The sequence below is a fragment of the Chironomus tepperi genome, unplaced genomic scaffold (genome assembly GCF_022539635.2).
Source record: "Chironomus tepperi strain 1889 unplaced genomic scaffold, CSIRO-AGI_Ctep_v1 contig_196, whole genome shotgun sequence".
In the NCBI taxonomy this organism is placed as follows: Eukaryota; Metazoa; Arthropoda; class Insecta; order Diptera; family Chironomidae; genus Chironomus; species Chironomus tepperi.
The window spans coordinates 640,763-663,111 of NW_027226318.1; the positions used below are offsets into that span (position 1 = coordinate 640,763).

At 29.5% G+C, this 22,349-nt stretch overlaps 1 protein-coding gene across 6 annotated transcripts in view; it reads right to left on the reverse strand.

Moving 5' to 3' along the window:
- The window catches only part of sd (TEA domain transcription factor 1 homolog scalloped), a 137,208-nt gene that overhangs the window by 43,602 nt on the left and 71,257 nt on the right, over positions 1–22,349 (reverse strand). The window contains exon 1 of one of the 6 annotated variants that reach the window (XM_070639711.1): positions 17,952–19,406. The exons of the other annotated variants lie outside the window; for them this stretch is intronic. Coding sequence (XP_070495812.1) covers positions 17,952–17,967 — 16 coding nt within the window. The 5' untranslated portion in view covers positions 17,968–19,406. Of the gene's footprint in view, positions 1–17,951; positions 19,407–22,349 lie in introns of those variants that run through there. 6 annotated transcript variants of the gene reach the window in all.

The window sequence follows — 22,349 nt, forward strand, 5'->3', positions numbered from 1 at the left end:
GAAATAATAGAAATAAAAAGGGCCATTTAAAGACATTCCTGAATAGTAAACAACCCCTTTCAATGTCTCTCATTCGCGCAGAACAACAAAAACATATTTTTTTTTAAAAATAAAATTCCAAGTGGGCAATTGCGTGTCCATTTTTTTCTAGTTGTGGTGTTTGTGTGCGAGTTAGTGAATGGCACAATGTGCAAATTTACCGTTCCTTATTTCTTCTAAAGAAAACGATGAATGAGCTAATAAAAGCTCATGATATCAAAAACGTGTATAGAAAGTAAAACAAAAAATATTCATTTTTTAACCCTTTTTACGGCTGTTATTATTATTATTTGTCGTTCATCGCGTTCTATGTCCTTTTAACCGGTCTGCACATGTTGGAATGTTGTCTTTGTGATGGTCTCGTAGACAGTATCATTTTAATAAAGCAGTGTCCATTTAAACATATCTGTCTAATTCTAACTTGTTCATCCGATTAGCTGCCATGTCGTAGATCAGCAGGGATGGTCCAGCAGATCAACCATCGCAGTACTTGTTTGTAATGACAAACCCCAAATTGCCCTTAACTGTTTTATATTCAGAATCCTAATTGACAGCAACTACCGCGAACGCTACTTCACTATATCCATACTGCTCAACTAATCAACCATGCAGACAACATCCCAACCTTTACCGACCGGGCATAGTGCTTAAAATTCTTTTATTTCAACAATGAGTCAATGGGGTGTCCTGGTTATGTGTTTGTTAGATTAAAAGCAGGAAAAAATTTTATTTAATTTATTTTATTTCCAGTTCTGTTGAAGTGCCTTTCCTGCTGAATATTTCTCTTTCGCTGCTATATTACTTTTGTAATATTTGATAGATTTGTTGATTTAATTTGATTTACGAGGAAGGAATCTCAAGTATTTTGTTTGGGAATTTCATCATCTGTGCAAAAGGATTTAAAAAATCTGAAGAGGAAGTGATACTTTTGCTTAACTAGGAGGAAGTAATAATGGTTGTGAGTTCATTCACTCGTGGTTAGAGCTGGAAGTCGGCTTGGTTAGAGTTGACTGGACTTGACTTTAATTCTAGTGAAATGGGATGTCCATAACACCATAAAATACTCTAGAAACTTAATAAATGTCAACAACCTCCTTCAAACCCAAAATATCATCAAAATATTCCCAGAATCCCTCATATCACATACTTCCACAAACTCATATCCAATCTCACTTCCCGAAATTCCATAATCTAAAAGTATTCCCACATCAATTACTAGAAAAATGTTTATAGGAAGTATATTAAATCATTTCTGATAATTCATATCAACATTTTTTGCATTCCAAGTCATTTAACTGACACGTTTCGTGTTTCACGAGCTGCTTCTGTTTTAATAACATTTCTTTCTAATCTTATAAGATAACTGATGCACTTGAACTGTTTGTGTGTGTGTGTGTGTGTGTGTCAAAATATACAGCATTGCTGTCTTTTTATGACAACAATTGCACATTTACTGTTGCATTTTAGTTTTGTGATATGTTGACATTATGAAGTAAGAAGGGGAAGGAGAAATATTAAAATAATTAATAATTTTTATTACACTGGATGATGTGAGGAACTGATTAAGTGTGAAGATGAACATGACTTAGGTGATGTATCCGATTAGTCGTAGTAATCGCTGCATTATAGCGAACTTTAGGTGAATAACAATGAATTATTCAAGTTCAAATCCCTTCAAATACAGCATTTAAGATTATGGAGGAACTAAGAATCCAAATTGAGTCCAGCAGAACTATCTGCTGCAGCACAGCTCCCCATAATCATGGAAAAAACCAGTGTAATAAGTGAATTCCATTTTTATAATTAAATCTCAGCTTGTATGTAAGCTCCAACAAAATGCCATAGATAATAAAAGTTCACTTCCAAGTAGAATGTGAGAGGAGATTGAGCAGTAGAGAAATAAAAAATAAGTAAAATAATGAAAAATATTTATGGAATGTTCAAAAGAAAATCATCATTATGAATGTAAATATTGTGAACAGTGAGACAGAGAGGAAAGACAGTGAGCATATTTACATAAATAATGATAAGATGCAAATGCACAATGACAGTAACATTGGGAGGTCAACAGCAAGCAATTGAATGTGATACCGAGACATGAACTGTGAGCACATCTAATTTTACCGTTTTTCATGCATATTGAAATTTGTTGTTGTTCCTGCACATATGATGCACTCCAAAAGGGCATCAAAAAATAACAAAACAAAGGAGATACAAAAAATGCACAACTGATATCAATTGCATAGTAATTTTGCCATTCATCGCAGATAAATCGTATTACAAGCGACTATCATCAGGCAGTAATTTAGTACGACGTGATGTAATACACTATCCATTCATATAATGCAATCTCATGCAGTCAAATGAAATTTCCCTTTAACATTTTTTATTCTCTTTTACTGTAGCTTATATCAAGCAATAGAATCTAGATTTTTTTAATAAAATATTTTTTTCTCTATCATAGCGTCCTTCCATTTCGAGAGGTATACTTACAAAAGAAGCAAAAAAGAAAAAAATTAATAATAAAGACTATGACTGTCATGATTACGTCCTCTTTACAAAGGCATAAATGATTAGCATTTGCAGTAGCAAGCAGTGATATTAAATTAATTTTCAGCCTGAACTGTAACTAAAATGACAGCAAATTGAGTTTTCTAGCTTGAAATTCATATAAAAAATTGCTTTAAAATGAAAAAAAAAGGGTCGGAGTCGCATTTATGAAAAGAAAGATCGTCATCGTCATTGTGAGGATTGTCATCCCCTTTCTATTCATACTGCGTATATACATATGAACATATATGGAGGGATTTTTTATTAATAATAATACAATAATATGAAACTATAGATGGAAGCGTACTAGATACAAAAGACAGTCGTGGAATTAATTTTGAAGGAAGAAAAATGGAACGAAATGGCCAGGGATTGTGAAGTTTTGGGATTGTTTTGTGAAATTCTTTTGTGTTCAACAGGCTGAATTGGAATATGTTTTGAATATTTGTGTTTTTTATGAGATTTTGTGGATTAATATTGAAGTTGTTTATTGTATTTTCTCTGCTATGTGCTGCTAAAATTGAGTTTGAGAATATTTTCGAATTTCGAAAATTGTTTCGAAAATAAATGAAAACAAAAAATTTTTATTTGTAATTTCTGCAAAATTAAGTAATTTAAACCTTGAAACTGTCATTTTAAATGTAATTGATCAACGATTGCCATGTTTTTCTGTCAATTTTTGTGTTTAGTTCATAATTTACATCAAGAATGAAGCTAAAATTTGAAAATCAAATTTTCAAGTGAGAAATCCAAAAAGACGCGAAAAATTCAATTTTCAAAGTATTTAAATCGACAGTTAAGTCAATGCTCACTAAGACTTTCTTACTCTAGATCATATTAAAGAAACAAATAACTCAAATTTCATCAAGTCACCAACCCTCGAAAAGAAAATTTCTCATATTAAATGAAATTCAGCGAGTCCATCAACTAATACTGCACAAGAGAGAAAGGAAAAGAGAGACAGAGACAGAGTGGATGAATAACGTATAAATAAAAATTTCAGGGACGATGAGTAGAATTAAAAAAAACAAAATTGTATGATAGCATGATAATATCCTCGGATCATGTCGAAGCATCTGCTTTATGAAAGGAATTTTTCCTTCGTTCATGAAAATATTTCTTCTGTTGGCGCTGTTTAGGAGAAAAATATGCGAGAACGAAATATTTTAACAATGATTTTTCAGCATATTTTTCCCGTTATAAATGTAAGGGAAAGAGAAATTCTTCTATTAAGTTATTATGTTACATGAAGCTATTGAGGATTCATAAATGAGGCAAAATTGAGATCAGATATGCAGCAATGACCTCTAATCACATTCCATGAATATTTATTATTACAGCAAAAAAGGAATTTTTGTCTTTTTGAAGGAAAGAAGAAGCCACCCACGATCGTATGGCTTCATATATGTAATATTTTGTGTGCCTTATGTCCAATGTTACGACAGTGAGCACGTCACAACATTTCATATGGATACAAGTCTATCCGTCCGTCCACACACATTTGTGTAATATTATAAATACATTACGAGCTACATGCGGATTGAAATGACCAGGCACAAAAATATCACAGTAATTTCAGTTATTCACCTTTCCGAGAATTACTTTTTTTTTGTGCCTGTTTCTTAAAAAAGTTCTTCTTCATTTACTCAACATTCTCGCCAAAAAAAAAAAATTGTGTGCTATAAATACGACATGATTGAAATAACTAATTTTTATGATCCATATTCTTCACTCATTTACTGACATGTGAAATTCTTCTTTTTAATATCTTAAGACGACGACGACGATGATGCGTTTCATTCAATTAATGAACAATAGAAAGAATTATTGAGAATTTTCAACTCTGTCTCTTGAATAGAACAATACAGCTTGTCGTCTCCTCGTCTTTTTTTTTATTTTCTCGGCTCTCTCTCTTGCTGAATGTCTGTCAACTTTATTTATTTGTTACTCGCCATAAAAATAAACGACGAACAAATGACAGAGTAAAATGGCATAAAAAGAAAGACTGAAAAAAAAAATTGAGGAAAGAAGAAGTGAAAAAATAAAAATTTCATATTCAATTTGCATTTTTTACGCCGAAGCTAGGAGCGGGAGTGAGAAGGAGTAATAAAGAATAAGAATAAGTGATATAATGAACTTGCGGAGCTTATGAATGGCAACTCCGAAAAGTATATACAGTAAATGAAAAGAATATGATGAAGATAAATAAAAATTAATAAAAAAACATACATTATGCATTCAAATCATGCTCTCGCGCACAAAACATTAAAATTTCGACTTTTTAATAATCTTTTCTTTTTTCGTCTTCTTCTTCTGATGTGCCACTATAGGCTCCCAAATGTAGATGGATTTAGCGATTTTTATCATGATAAATATGCTATTAAGTTTAACTATAGTCGATTGAATGTTGGAATGTTTTTATTAAAATTTTAATCTTTTACTTGTATGGGATAGAGACTCGAAGTCTAGTGACTTACAATTTGAATTTAATTTTGTCAATTTTTGAGGTTAAAAATTGATTAACTGTAAATAAAGTCGTTATTTTACGACAGATGTGAATATAGAACAAATTTGTATTTAGTACAAATTTCTTTAGCACTTAATTTAAAGAATTGAAATTTTCTAGACAGTTGCTTGTTTTAGTGGCTTTGGATCTCACAATCATCAGCTATTTGGACATGTAGAATACAGTGATCAATATTATGACAAGCACAAAGCTTGATTTATCACTAAATTTCACAATTCTTAATATTTGTAAACAAAGATTTTAGAACTAAATTTCAATGCCAAATTACAAGCCATCTATTCATCAATGCACTGCGTTATAGCTCCCTTCTACTCCATATTCATCACACAAGACTCCACTTAAAGTCTGCACTGGTTTCATTATCATATTCACTACAATTTTTCATGCATTAATATGTACCTCTCATATATGTAAATTATTTTCATCAACTTGACCCTTACTTGGTGTTACAATTACATTGATTATAGCTGTTTTTGTACACTACAGCAGCATCAAGTGTCATTAAACTTGCTGCTGCTGCACATAAAGCAGAATCTCAAAAGCTAAACGATAAAGTCATTAAAGAATGATTCTGCAATATAAGGGAGGAGACTGAAGACGAGAAGAGCGAAAGTATAAGGAAATTGCAGTCATCAGTAGTTGTGGCTTTATGATAATTTAATCCACATAATAATAATAAAAATAAAAATGAAAGGAAAGAAGTTTTGAGATCACTTAAAAGCTCTTTCATTATCATCCATAAAAAAGAAATATATACACGGTCTTCTCTTATTCAATTCCAGACATTTAACTAACTTTTTAGTTCTTTTCATGCTCATTTTCTCTCTTAATATTGATGAATCATCAAGATTATATCAGTTACTTGGATATCTTATGCTTTAAATGAATGGGAGTTTTATACATTTGCTTATTTACGCATCGTGTTATTTTTTTGGAATCAATAAATAAGCAGAAAATCATTTTTCACATTCTAAATTGATTCTCTGAAAATTTTACACGAAATGATTTTTAAATTTGTTTATAGGAAGCAATTTTCAATGGCAATTCTTGTGAGATGCTTGAAATAATTGAGATTTAAAGTGGTTAAAGTGTTATAATTGCAGTAAGACTCCGTAGTCATGTTTGTTTTTGAAGAAATAATCATGAATCATTGAAATTTCATTCATTGTTGCAGATTTTGGAGGTTAAAATTCAAATTTCAAAAAGTCGTTATTTTGAATTTATGTAATCAAATGAAAATTCAAATGTCAAAAAATCGTTTATTCAGAAATTTCAATTGAATGAATTTTCAAACATCAAAAAACCGTTATTTTGAGTTTCAAACTTTAAAATGTCGTTACAAACGAATTAAAACAAAAAAAGGCATGACAATCACCAAAAAATCATTTAAAAGTTGCAAAATATCATCTTCCGCTGCATCACCATAAATTTCGTGTTCCAGTTGAGGTAGATTACCCAAAAAAAAATACTCATTTAAATCCAAAATCACGATATAAGCGATTGAAGTGCATTAAATTTTAATGTCATTCAGTCTTTCATTTCTCTCTTCCATTTCACATGAATTTTGCCAATTTCTTGCTCTTCAAGCCTTTTCCTTTTCGCCTCATTTACATTTCTTTTTTATTTCTCATCTTCAATTTTGTGTGTGCCCATTTTTTTGGGTTAATTGAACTGATCGCTTCCGTAATTTTTTTGACTATGGTATTATTTATTTCTTTACTTCTTTCTTGTGTTATTCAATAAATAAATTTGAATTTCAAAATAATATTGAAGATTGAATAAAAAAAAAGAACGAAGAAAAAGAAAATTGAGTGTAAAAAAGCTGAACACCTGAGACCACAAAACGCATTTACTTTTATTCATGTGTCCATTAATCTCAATTTTCATTTCATGACTTTAAGACTGTATTTATCTTTCTTATCCCTCTCTTTTGCTCCACCGCGTGTTCTCCAAAAAAAAAATCATTTATGTATGTACATATAATATGCAATGTATTTCTTTTTTGCTTTGTTATTCTTAGTAAATGTCAATAAACTTTACTGTTCCTGTAGTGCACACTTTGGAGCACTTTCTTATAACACAAAAAGGCGATAGAAGAGGTGGAGAGGAGTACAATAAAAAAAAAGGTTTGACCTCATAAGAAAACCAACTAAGAATTGAGGGAGATGAGGAGAACAAAAAATATAAATTAATGATCATGTTGGAGTTCGTTATGATAATTTTAAAGACCCGTGTTGCTGCAGCATGTTGATGCATAGATTAACTGTTTTTTTTTCTCTTTTTCTTATTCGATACTTTTTTGATTGCTGATAATAAATCTTCAAAAATTATTTTATGGATGCAAAAAATTCTAAGAATTTATGGATTGGATTAGAACTCTGGATCAATATTTCTTGGTTTATATTCATTTTTATTAGGTATCAAGTGTTAGACAATGGCTGTAGAAATTAACGATTCTTTGATATTATTGAAAATATATCATAAATCTCAAATTTGAATCTAAATAGAAAGTTAAGAACGACTCTATACTTACTAAGCAATAGCTTATAAGTATTCTAACAGTTTAAAAACTGCAGCTTAGCCTAAACAATCTTAATTTGTATTAAAAACAGTGAAATTAATTGTTTGTTTACAAATTTTTAGGTTGACATTCTCCTAAGTTGTCAGGGGAACATCAACCAACCATAAAACAATGAAAAATCTTCAATTGTCCTAGAACATCAGAATTACGAATTCAAAGATCATTTCCCATGATTTCAACACAGTAATCTATGAAATCAACTAAAACAGCTAGTCAACAGAATCCCACACTTTACAAATAAATCACAGTAATTTAATTTCTATCAATAAACCTCATACACTCATCCATAAAACCATCAAATTGAGCAAGAAAATCATTACATAATTTTTATTTGATTTACTTCAGACGCTACTTTTAATTTTCAAGTACAAAACACTTGAGAGCTGCATCATCCTGTATATTTTTAAAAAATTTTCAAGAATCATAATTTTATCTCATTTCTTTAGAATATATAACCATGACCATCAACCATGATGTTGAAAGTGAACACACAAAAAAAGAGTAAAATTGTACACACTGAGTAGCGTTTATGTATTATATATTTAATTTTTTTTTTTCTGAAGCACACCTGTGTTATTTATTTATTTTTTATATTTTTTTAATGTTTCTTCTTTCAACCAGTTTTCTCTTGATTCTTTTACATATGTTTCGTATTCCCTCTGATTTATAACGATGGACTTTTCATGTAGTCATTTAGAGACCTTCTTCTATTCTCATTTTTCAGGAGCCAGCAGCATTTAAATGCTTAATATTGAACACTAATTATACAATTTTTTTAAAAACTTTTTATTCTTAATCGATTTGTCAAAAAAATATAAAAAGATGAAAAAAAAATTGATGAATGATGTCAAGTCAAATGTTCCTGCCAAGTCTATAAAATGATTAATAATTCTCGATCGAAATCAAACAAAGGAGAGGAATATGAAGAATATTAACATAAAAATTAAATTATTCAATAAAATACTAATAACTATATAGATGTGAACCATCTACAGGAAGAAGGCATCACGATGACTGCCAACTCCCTAAATTGTCGCGACCAAAATATTAATCAACTGGCCTGAAAGTTCTTTAAACTCTCGACTTTATGTGTGTATGTCGATATATGCAATGAAGAATTTTAATAATTTCATGCTCTCTCGGCATTTTCTATCCTGAATATGAATTTCATGGTTCATTGTTTGAGAAATTTTTAGAATTTTATTATTTTTATAAGCCGGGTGCTTTCCAACCATACGAGAGTCAATAATACATTAAATATTCATACTACATCACTTTGATTAATGTGAAATCAAATAAGAGAATAGATGGAAGTAAACAACAGAGAAAAAAAAATTGACTCGATTCGATTAACATACAAATACACACGGTACAGTACGAGCAAAGGGAATAAGGGGAGCTGAACACTTTATGTATCCATTCAAGCATGTCCATTTTATACGATTTAATGTGAATTCACTATGAGTTGTTCTCTCCTTGTTTGTTGTTTTTAATTCCGTGTGAAATTAAAAAATTTAATGAGTCATCGTATCGAACCTTATTTTTATTTTGGAAAAAGGAAGTTGAACTTATTACGAGGAATATTTTTTAAATTGGGTTAAATTGAGTTTTTTTGAGCATTAAAGTAATCGTTGATTTAATAAATTTTTGAATTTTCCCGCACTTTTTTGAAAATGAATTTTTGTAATTTATTAATCTTTAAAGTAGAATAAATAATGAAATATAATACAAAAAGCTTTGCTCACGCTCAATTAACATTTTACAATCATTTAAGAAGCAAAATAATCTGCAATTAATTCAAAATTGCATGTTAAAATCTCCATGTGAGAATGTAAACAATTTGTTTTTCGCAAATATCTTTCAAAACTGAAATCTTAATGCATTAGATAACAAAACAAAAAGTTGAAGTTCGATACAATATTGACAAATCACTAAACTGCCTCAGAAAAAGGTTGAATGACCCTTCCAGAAAATTCCTAATCGAAAAATCTCAAAAATTTCGAGACAAAATTAAAATTTGACCGCAAAATTATCAATATTAGCCTTAAAACGTTCACCAAATGCCAAACATCCTGGCATTTTTCATAATATTAAACCTCGCCTCGAGCATATCTCATAAAAAACTCTCAAATGTACCGAAAACCCATTCATCCATCCAACATAACGATATAAATATTTTTTTTGCACAAAAAAATATGGAATAAAGCCCTTTTAACTTTATTTTTCAATAAATACAACACAGGAAATTCATAAACATCCACTTGATACATCCAGAGCATATTTTCATTTTTTATGTACATTAACAACCGAGAATTGTTATTTTTGGGGCAGCATTCTCATTCAGTTTAACGATAATTGATACTTTTTGATGAACGAATTTAATCCACCAAAAATGATTATCAACAAGATACTTACATGGATGTGGAAAATCCCCAATCAAAAAAATTATACAGTCGATCAATAAATGACCAATTAATTGATCATTACAGGAGAGGAAAGTACAAGGAATTGAGAATGAGAGAAGGAACTTCTGTCTGCACAGAAAATTTGTTTAATAACAATAACGTATTTTTTTGTTAGATGTGGCACAAATAAGGCGAAAAAAAGCGACGAGATCTTGCTCTCTAACTTCTTCTTATTACCCTCGTCTTTTATTCTACCTACGAAATGATTGTTATTATATTGTTGGAAATACAACAAATATACGCCTTATATTCACTTCATCTAATGTTATAATTCTCTCTGTTCTTATTTTCATCTCTTCGTCTTCACCATTTCTTCTCGACTTTTATTTTTTGCTGTGTATATTCACTTTATATTGTGTATACAATCATGAAAGTTTTTTTTCTTTCCTTTCTTTCTTTTACACATAATACATGCAGCATCACAACAGAAAGAATGAAAATCATCGAGAATTGTCTCATTGTGGATCAGTGGAGCGCATTTAAAAGTTTGAGGATTGAATGAATGAATGAATTTGCTGATTTCATTTATAACGGTCATTTTTAATTTGAAAATTGATTAGGTTTTTCATAGTTGCAAACCCTTTGAAGGGAAATTTAAGTGTTTTTATTAAATTTCAAAGAGTAAACATCGTGTTTCATTTTTCAACTATATTTGAGTGAACATTAAGCTTTGAAGATGATTTATTGACTCAAGAAGCTGTAAAGATGGTAAGTGAGCAGCTCTAGCATATCTTAAAATACTATTTCAATGATAAATCATAAAATTTCCATTTATTTGTTTACAATTTGCAATTCTTGTCAAAAATGCATTAAATCATTCATTATTCTCCCAAACTGTCAACAAATCACCCACAATTCAGTAAATCATGCACCCTAATGAAATATAAAGAATAAAATAAAGAAAGGAATCGACGTTAAAGCAACTAAGAAAGACTTGTATGATTTTTTGAGAGAAGAAAGAAGTAAAAATGATGTCTTCTTCTTGACTTTATTTTAACTCCACGCAGCAACCGAATTTAGTCGATGTCTCGATAAAAATCAAGAGTGAGAGACACGATGCACATCGTGGTTGAATGAAATATTATGTTTGTTAGAACGACTTTTCATTACGCGAGGTACGATTCTTTGAATTTAATGATTTTCCATCGAATCTTCTGAGAGATATGTGATTATATTCATACATTACGGGTAGCAATTATGTGGCTATAAAGTTGTTGATTTTATGTGATTTTTAAAGTGTTTCACTGGGCAAATCACTTAATGGCTTTGTAATATTACACGGCAAAGTAATTAAGTCAGTCGATTATGAAATTAAATTTTTATGACTGCCTTCGGACGAAACCTTTTTTTATAATTAATTTTTTTCTCTGCCTTTTTTCATGCAGATTGGAGAATTCTGAATGAGCCTCAATGCATATTCAAGTTCTAGTTAAATTTTTGTCATGTGGAGGAACCACATCATACAAAAAATTTAATTCTCGGAACTAGTAACTGATAAATTTAACAAGTTCTAGCATGAAACATTTTGCGGCGCGTGGTTTGCATCCAGCACAATAAAAATTAAGCAAAAAATATTTCTATTGACTTAAAATTTTACTACTAATTGGTGATTTTATCCATAAAAGTCAAACAATCGAGACATTCATGTCTAGAAACATCAAGAAAATTAAAACGTGCTAAAAGACACATACAATTATATCACATGCCGACAACAATGACTTTTTATCAAATTGATAAGCTTTCACATTTTCACAGTCAATTTTGAAGACGTTTTTAATTGACAAGGTAAAAATGTTACGCGTGATTTTGTTGCTTAGTCAGCTTTTTGATGTTTATGAGATTGAGTTTTCTGTACCGGCGTTGAAATGTATCCAGCACAGATGGTGGTGAGTGCCGATGCTATATTGATATTGGTACTGGCATTGAAAATCTTATTTGTGAACAGGAGGTTGGGGGGGTTTGTGCAATTTTTGTGAGATTATCCTCTGTTAGGAATCGAACTCACGTTCGAAAATGAAGGAAGCTGTTCCTTACCACTGTCCTATACAATTCATACGCATGTTTGCCGCACTTATGAGTTGCTTAAATAGGATAAATTACATTAATTTTGAAATTTTTTAAATCGCAGCAATTTCAAGTAATTCATAAAACTGTAATACCGAAATGATTTTATGTGATTAAAGCCTATTTGTCAATGAATTTCGTTATATTCTGTCTGATCAGATTGTTGTTTATTTTAATCTTAGTCACTGTACAACTGACTGTGTATATTAATAGAATCAGTAACTCAAATTCAATTTAATTTCATAATTCTAAATTAAATCCACTAAAATCCTCTTTCAAGCCTATCTAAGCACAAAACAAACATTTTCTATCAACCTTGACTAAAGAAACTGCGTCATCCTACCAAATCTCAAGCAATTTAATCTCATTAAATTTTAATTACCTCAGAAATTTCCGAGTTTATGAAAAGAAATAAGAAATAATAATAAATCCAAATAGAACAAATAAGAATATCGATCCTTGAGTTGAATATAATCATTGTAAGTACATAAAAGCAAACCACATAAAAGTGAAATCATCTTATTTTAAGCCTTCGTCTTTCTCTCTCTTCTTTACATGTCTTGTTTGATGTTACTTCTTTTATTCATTTAAAAATAAAATGTTTTTTCAATCTTAAATGACTAGAGAGAGAATAAGAAGTTGAATGTAGAACGATGAACATAAAAGAGAAATGAGAGAGGCAAGGAATTAGATTAGTCAGCGAAATGACGAAAACCCTGCAGCAATCAAGCAAGCCACCACTAAGATCAGTCAGAAAAAGAGACAAGAAAGAGTCAACAATAACAAAAAAAAGAATTGAAACCCCAAAAAAGTATTTTTTCTGGTTCTTTTTTTAAATTTTATGTTTCAACTTTTTTTTTTTAAAACTCGTGTTTTTCATTCATGGCACAGTCAGTGAATCATCGCCCTGAAGCAGCATCACTCCATCTCTCTTTTTTTCTTCCCTTTTTTTTACCTCTTTCTTACAATATTTTTGCCTTTTTAATGTGGCGGTTTTATGCTTGCTATGCATTTAAAATACATAAAAAAATCTACAATGTTGAAATACATACTGCAATGATCTAAGAGAACTGCTGTTGCTTTTGCTGCTGTTTGTTGCAGTCCAAAAAAGTTGTATTTTAACATTTTTATGTTGTGTGTTGTCTCAAAAAAAGAGTTATTTTTTTATGTTTCATTATATGCAGAAGAAGAGCAGTAGCAAATGTACTTGGGATGGCGAGGAGCAGCATTTATTTATGGTAAAAGGTAGCAATTACTGTTGACAGTCGTTTTATTGTTGAAATTTACTTTTCATCAGTTTTGAAATTTAACAACTTTTTCATATTCAAATTTTAATGACTTTTTAGAATTCAAATTCTAACGTCTTTCAAAAAATCAAATTCTAACGACTTTCTAAATTTTAAATTCTTTAAATTCCGAAGAGTCAAATTTAAAATGTTTGCCTTCACAAAACCTTCAAAAATTCAACCTTTTGATCCACGTTTCAAGCAATTACTAAATCAGTCATAAAAACTGCACACATAACTCGATTCAGTTCGCAAAAGAAAACGTTAAAAAATTAATTTTTATGTGCACAAAAAAAAGAGCTAAGCGAGTGAGATGGATAGATAGAAACAGAGAGCATGGAGGCAATTAAAAGAATCAGCACAACTACAACAAGAACACATTTTTCTTCATTGCTAAAAACACGGCAGAAGAAGAAGCACAAAAAAAATTTAAACATTTTTAGAATTCTTTTTTTTATATTTTTGCTTCCTTCTCTCTAAAATAAAAACCTTGAAAAGCCTGTCTGACAGACTTACTTACTCATTCCACGCACATTTGGATGTATTGAATGTTCAATTAGATTCAAATTATTATATTTTTTTCGAAAAAGTTTTCTGTCTGCTTCTCTCAATCTCTTTTTTTTATTATTACTTCATCTCAACTTGCTACTCGCCGTCATCGTAGACGTACATAAAGGCATAGTGAATGCTATTTATAAAACTTTTGAGAAAATCCGACTATAGAGTAATTAACGCCTGATGCAAATGATGAAAAATATGCTATTAGATCTCAATTTTTTTTGTTATTGTTGTTATAAATTAAAGGCGCTTTGTATGGATCAAAAGTGACTGTTCAATGTTTTTTTTGGTGGTGGTTGTTGTTGTTGCTGTCGATGAGTTTCAGGTGTCGATGAGAAGATTAAATTGGTCATGGGTAATAAATGTAATCTTGTTGACATTTTCAAAGTGTTTAAAACTATTGTTTAATAGAAGTATTATTGTAATGTGTGGATGAGTTAGAGGCACTGGGCATATGGGTGTAAAATTGAATTTTTAATGATTTGAACTACAATAACTTTCAATCTTGAATTTAGAAAAAGTAAAAAAGTAAAAAAGTAAAGAAAGAAACACAGATCTAAAATTTCTTGTATTGACCGGGGATTCGAACCCACGACTACTTGCTTAGTAGTATTAAAGACTAATCTTACATAACCTTTTTGCTCACTGAGCCACAACCACAATTTAATCTCTAATTAGTAATTGAATTTTTGCAGATTTAAACTTCAGCAGTCTCCATTTAGTTCCAATAAACTCCATAAAAGTACTTAATTCCAAAACTATACTTAATTTTAATACACAAATAATAAAGCAACATTCGAATATTCCAAAATAAGAATAATGACTTGATTATTATTGAGAGTTAATAAGATCTAATAAGCCAGCCCAGACAGCTCTACAATACCTAAACATATTTCAATTAAGAATTATGATTTCTGTCTTATTATTAAAAGTTCCCATACACGAATCTATAATTAGCATTGATTTAAATTAGACCAGAGGGGATTATAAATCAGACAATGATATTCAAATTGATTTTTAATATGTGATAAACATTTTTATACTGTTATTTAGTAGACTGTGACTTTTATAGCTGTTTAGAACACGAAATACATCCTGATGATCGAATTGCTTACTTTAATGGTTGAAATATTAACGGTTTTAATGAAGCTGATGGTTTTTTGCTAAATTAACTAACTTTTATGACTTAAACGTAAATTTTTAATGATAAAATATCGATTTTTTTCCATAAATATAGGCAGGAAGACACTCGACATTCCTGAAATTCTTGAAATATTTTCACTCAAATGACGATTTTTCTATGAAATTTTTCTACTTTTTCTTATCTTAATTTTGTTATCTTTATTTTTTCCTGCCGGTAAGTAGCAGCAGGTGGAAATAAGTGAATATTATTCCTTATCAATGCAGTTTATATACTTGATAGAGTTTAATTCTTATTTCGAAGTCTCAGATAATCTAAAAAATCACAATTAATTCCATTTTTTTTCACTTGATGCTTTATCAAACTCAGACCTAGAAAAAGTTCTTCTTTTTCAATAGCAAGTCACATAGTAACAAAAAACAATTGTCAAGCCCACATTTTTGAATTACTATAATCACAAAAAATGATTCCTGATAACTAAAAGCTGATGAAATTTACTTAAAGAATTTCTTACTTGGTGACTGATAATTCTTATTTTTTTAGCAATCAAAAACATCTGATTACTACAGACGTCAATTTTATTGTCATGTCTCTGATTATCAGTCATTATATGTGCGTTAAAATGGATTTATTAAGCATTAATTTGCATTTTGAGATGATTAGCGATTTTTTGGGGATTTTTCTTGACGCACATTTGAGTTGGACTTTGCATTTGCAGTTTGAAAGTTGTTTTTATTAGGCTGAAACTTGAAATTTTGAATATTAAGTTGAATAAAATTTCCCATTTTTGAATATCCATAAAGAATGATTAAATGCAAATTTAATGCTAAATTCACAGATTAGATTTGTGTAAATTACTCAAGATTACAGAAAAAGATAGCAAAAAAGCACCGATTCATATGAAAACAACGATTGTGCTGCATAAAGCTGTTAAATTTGTCATAAAATTCATTTGTTTACATTTTATTCGAACTTATTTTCGAAAATTTCGAACTAATTTCGAGAACAAATTAGCAATCGACGTTAAAATACAGAACAAAGAGACATAAAGATCGTCATTCAGTCCACAAATCAGTTAATAAAATTACCATAATTCCAATTCATTTAATAAAATCGTTGCTACCTGATTTGCATTAGACATGAATCATAATTCATAAATTAAAAGTTTAAAAATGAATATTTCATCACGTTTAATTAAAAAAAAACCGCATCGATTTGTCGTTAATTCTCGACAGTATATCCAATATTTTTAAGAAGCATGATAAATCGCCAAATGAGTTAAATAAGTGATTGTAATGAACACAAAGTAAATATGAAATCGTGGCATTGAAATGAAGTAGCTTTGCTAACATTTATGTTCAATTATTGATTATTAATGTGAATATGTTTATCTCCTGTGTCAATCGACATGAGCTGTTTAAGTAATGCTTCGCGATATGATCGAAAAAAAATCATTTGTTTCGTGAGTTTAAAAGCCAGAAATATCAAAAAAAAAAGTTTATGTCTCAACTGTAAAAACATTAAATTTATTAACCAAAACATATTGGTAATGTATAGCAAGTCATAGACGAAATCAAGTATTTCCTGTTAAATTACAAGCAGTTTAAGCCTCAGACAGCGATTATGCAGAAATAAAAAAGTTGTAGCATTTTCTAGAAATGAACATAATTTCCATTTAAACTTGATTCATAACTCATTGATGCTTTAAAGTTCAAGACTTGGGAAAAATTTATCATTTTCATGTAATATGAATATTCTCAATAAATATCTCAAGCTTTACATTGATCTAAATCTGGAATTACAACGAAGAAAAATAAAACTTGAATGAATTTTGTATTCAAAATATTATTTCTAGGAAATTTCTAGTCTTCTTTTTCCCCAGCTAATGATATGGACTTTTTTCATCTTAAATGTTAATCGAATCATCTTCTTCTGTATTACATCATTCGCACGAGAGCGAAAAAATAAAAAAAAATTGAAAATCATTCTCATTGCAAAAATATTGTTGATGTTTTTGGCAAGTTTTTGGGGTTATGATGGATTGGTGCGCAGTTTATTTTATGGGTTATATATTGGGGCATGGTGTGCAGTTAGTCTATGTTTGGATTATCGTGAGTTTTATGCAAGCCTTGGTCACGTCGACTGCATTCTGGATAAAGATTGAGCAGATTGGTATCTAGTATAGTGTAATCTATGAAATAATAATACGGATTATCGGCTTAGATGCCCACACATGCGACCAAAGTCGTCTAAATATTGTACAAAACTCAAAGTCTACTCGATCAAAATTTGGTTCGAATTTTCGAAAATTGATTTCAAAATATTCAAAAATTGGTTCAAAAAGTTCAAAAATTGATTTCAAAAATTTTGAAAACGGAAATTCCAAAAAAAAAATCACTAGAAAAATATTTAAAATTCCGCAAATTCCCCAATCTACAAATCTGAACCTTGCTCTTCTCATTCAAGCATCAAAATACACAAATTGTATTACAATACAATTCCAAAAATAAGCTTTTAAAATCTTCTCACATTTAACTAAACAAAAAATTCACTGAAACATTTTTAAATGATGATATTCCGCAATATTATATTTCGCATTGTTAGAACTCACTTAGTGAGGAGTTTACATATGAGACGGCCTACCAGCAAAAATAGGCATTAAAGAAAGCTAATAAGTGAGATGTAGAAGAATGATTTACATAAATACGGTTTAATCCATCATGAAAATTTTCATATTTACCTCCAAAAATTAGCATTTACTTAATTGATATTTCTTATTATTGCTTTCTTCGTTTCCTCTAATTTTTCGTTCGTTCCTTTGTTGCTATCTCACAATCAATATTAACTTTGTTTTCACAATGATTGCTATGATTATATCTTTAAATTAAATCCCATAAGTTTCTTATACGTTTTTTTTTCTTGAAAATATAAACTTTTAATCACAGCTCGCACACTTAAAAGCAGGTCATCAAAGAACTTCTTTTTGCTATTTTATTCGAAACGAGAGACACACTCGCGGTAACGGGTTATATGTGTAAACATATATACACACTGTGTGTGCCTGCCTTGTGTCTCTTCTTTTCTTTTCTTTATGGTTTTCAAAAAAATATAAAATAAAAATCAACTACACAAATAATAATAATGATGATGATGATGGTGATATTTTTTGCACATATATCACGTCACCTTTAATTTATAGAAATTAATATTTCACTTCTATTGCAACTCAAATATATGTTTTCTATTCTTTTATATATTTTTTTTTTTGATTGACTGACTCACACAGGTGTGTATTTTGCAATAAATAATATTTTTTTGTTGTTGTTGCTACAACGTTCACTGCACAATATTCTCTTATATATAATTATATTGCAAATTGGTCAGATTTTTTACTTTATTTACTTAATTTTCGTACATAAGACGTAATTCAATATTTTTTTTTTATTTTTTATTTTGTTTCGTACAACACAAATCGATATATGTGATTAATTTCCTGTATAATGTTGCTGTATATATGTCACATGTGTATGAGCATGCAGAAAATTGTTTATTGGCACACGGGACTGTACTTCTACTTTAGGTCTGCCAAATATTATTGGCTATTAAACTTCCATTAACAAATTTACTTTAGATTTGTTATTTTTTTTAAAAAAAATGGCACAAAATAACTTCCGAAAAATTGCAAGGTAAACATTCAATTATTATTTCCAACAGAGTCTATTTTCTATACAGCATGTGAAGTCATTAAGCGATTTCAACATACACTACTGCTGTTTCTCAATTAATCTTTAATCTCTTTTCTTCACTAAAATGTTTCACTCGATAAACTTTTCGCGGAAATTTTCTTTTTTCCCATACACGAAAGTTCTGTATGTATCTACGCAACAGCGCGACGTCTAAAAATATTCCAAAAATCTCGAAAATGTATTTTATTTTGCGCACTCAGCACTGAAGAATTCTTATTTTTTTTAGAAAAATAAAAAAATCTTCTATTATTGTGGCTGCTGCTGCTACTGTTCGTATTTTATTCCAACTAAATAAATGTGGTAAATACACAACACCGATCAATGCGCGACGTGCGTTTTTATTTTTCTGTATATTTTTTTTTCTCTCTCTCAGTTGAGTTAGAAAAATCTAAAAAAGCGATTGAATAATTCACGAGAACAAAGCCCGCTGACGTGCTTCATATGGTAAAGCGTCTTTGTGAACTGAAATACACATTCGATATTTCAGAGGAAAAAAACCGATTTTAAGTGTACAACATGTTATATTGAGAAAAAAAAGAGAAATAAATGTTATACACATATAGAGAGATGTACGAATGTATTATAATACACATAGCACAGGCGAAAAAAAGAGGGAACAGAATATAATAAAAAAAGTGAGTCATTTGAAAATACGTTGGTATATCTATAAATACTCAAACTAAAAATCTATCTCTGCACAATAACACACACTCATAATTTAAACATGTTTGTGTATGTCTCACTGTCTCATGTTTTATTATTTCTACTTCTTTTTTTTTTTTCAAAGCATTCATTCAAACGTACACACATGTACAGATTGATTTTAATGTGTTTTATTTGCTGTTTTTACTGCACACAGGGATATCGAACGGATGGGAATAAATATCGATGCTTTTTGACAAATTGCATTGCACAAAAGAGTTTAGATTCTTTTATATGGGATTTTTTTTGGACTTTTTGATGACAAGTTTTGGATGGGAATTTAGTAAAATTCTTGTTTAGATTTCTGCTGATTCATAATTGGAGATCGACTGTTTTGAATTTCATGAATTTATGAAATTAAAGGGTAATTTTGGTTTAAAATCAAATCAAAAACAAAGGTTACTTCAATTAAATAATCATAAAAACATTAGAATCCGAAAATCTTCTACTCAATGCTAACTTCAGGTCATAAAATCTATTTTTTTAAGAATTAATTAAAACTAACTTCAAGACAATTTGAACATTTAAATTTGAAGCTAACTTCATGTCTTAGAAAAAATCTTTTGTTTACATTTGAATTCAATTGAATTTTTAAATTTTCCTCATCTTTAAAAGCAATTAAGCAATTAAATCGTCAATATTATGCATTATTAACTGCTCAACAAGCATTAAGAACACTTTAAATCCATTAATTGCATCAAAACAAAGAAAAAATATCAATTTATAAAATCTAAATTTTCTGAAATTTCTAGAAAATTAAGTTAGTTCCAAAAAAATACAAAATTTATCTCATTGATAAAGAAACCCATCATCAGGTCTATTCCTTATTAATGCTCACACACGTACAACTTTTTTTTTTTTTTTTTTTATTTCTCAAAATTCATGTAAAATACATTTAACAATAATTCTCTCTATATTGCTTCCAAACTGGATTTTTTTTTTCAGGAATTGAAAGTATTTTATGTGCCTTTGCTTACTTTAAATCCAGCTGTGTGCCACAATGCATTGTGTATAGATGTATACATGTATACAATTTATTAAAAACGTGTACGAGACACAAACATAAGCAAGCCATGGTGCTTTGCTGACTTCTTCTCGGTCAATGTTTGTTAGGAGAGAAGAAAGAAGAAAAGAAGATGAAAAATGGAAAAGAAAGAAAAAAAGATTCTAATTGGAGTGAAGGAACAGCCTTATTACCAAAGTGTTAACTTTTGAAAGAAATCGTTTTCGTTATTTTATTTCTTAATGATTTCAAGGCACTGTTTTTTTTTGTTTTGTTCCTTCTCACTGAGAGAGATCTCCTAATGATTTGTACACCATTATTATAATTTTCATTTTTATTTCGTGTATTCTCCACGTTTGGCATCAATAAGAGGATGATGTGAAATGTAATGCATGCATGAATTTGTATAGAATAAAAGAAATTTTAGAGATTTAAATCAAGGGATTTTTATAGAATTTTATTTTCTGTATTGTGCATATCTAGTATATTCATTTTATTAATGGTGAAAGGAATAGGCAAGGTGTGGTCATGGTTTGTTGTCGGAAGGTTGAGGATATTCATAAAATTGTTGAATTTATAAACGATTTAAACGATTTTTTAAAATTGATTTATGTAATTAGTTTCGAGTGGAATATTATTAAGTCCGAGGTTGAGAGTCAGGGGATTTATTAATGTAAAAATGACCGTTATTCTTGAATTTTAAATTTACAATTTCTTGACATTTTATAAAAGCAAACATTTCGAAGAATATTCGAATATCGAATTTTCGAAATTCCAGCTATGAAAAATTCGATTCCGAACTTTTGAAATTCTAACCTCAAAAATTCGATTTTGAATTTCGAAATTCTAACCTCAAAAATTCGATTTCGAATTTCGAAAATTCTTCAAATCACCTTCAAATGCCTAAATTTAGCGAAATCATCACTTTCAATCAGCCAATATTAATTGGACATCCGCAGACTATCTAAAATAATCCCCAAGACATCAAATTTTAATGATTTCCATCTAAACGGCTAGGATTTTCCAAATAACTGAAATGACAAATGCCAGCTCATGGATGAATTTCATACAAAATATTATTCAAGTCTAGTAAAGTTGCAACATTTAATAAATATTCATTCAGAAGCTTAAATCTGCTGCTATATGACTCAGCGACAAATGCAAATTTAAACTGCTGTGCTTAATTAATTTTGTGATGCCAATAAAATTGTTAATTAAAAATGCAATAATAAAAAAATCAAATTCTTTAAATTCTTTCCGGTTGTATGATTTTGTATCAAATAATAGACCCTCAAGATCTCATTCTATTGATAAAATAAAGGAACTCAATTATTCAAAAGTCGTTATTTATTGCTAATAGTTCCCTCATATCATGAAATCCTATAAAAAAAAGAGTATCAAAAGAGAATAAGAAAAAGGAGACAAAAGCATCAAAGTTAGTGAACCCGTTGAGGCTCAGCACGATTATTACAAAAAAACAGGGGTTTCTAATGTGTTGAATCATCGATCAGAGGAAGAAATAAAAAATCTTTTTTTAAATTCAATTCTATTATAATATTTTTTGTTAATCTTGATATGATGTTCAGCATATATGAAATTGCTGCTCATGCAAAAGAGAAGGGAGGTAAGGAGAGAAGTATAAAAAAATTAAATAGAATTTCTAGAATAGTTTCAAACATGCATGTTC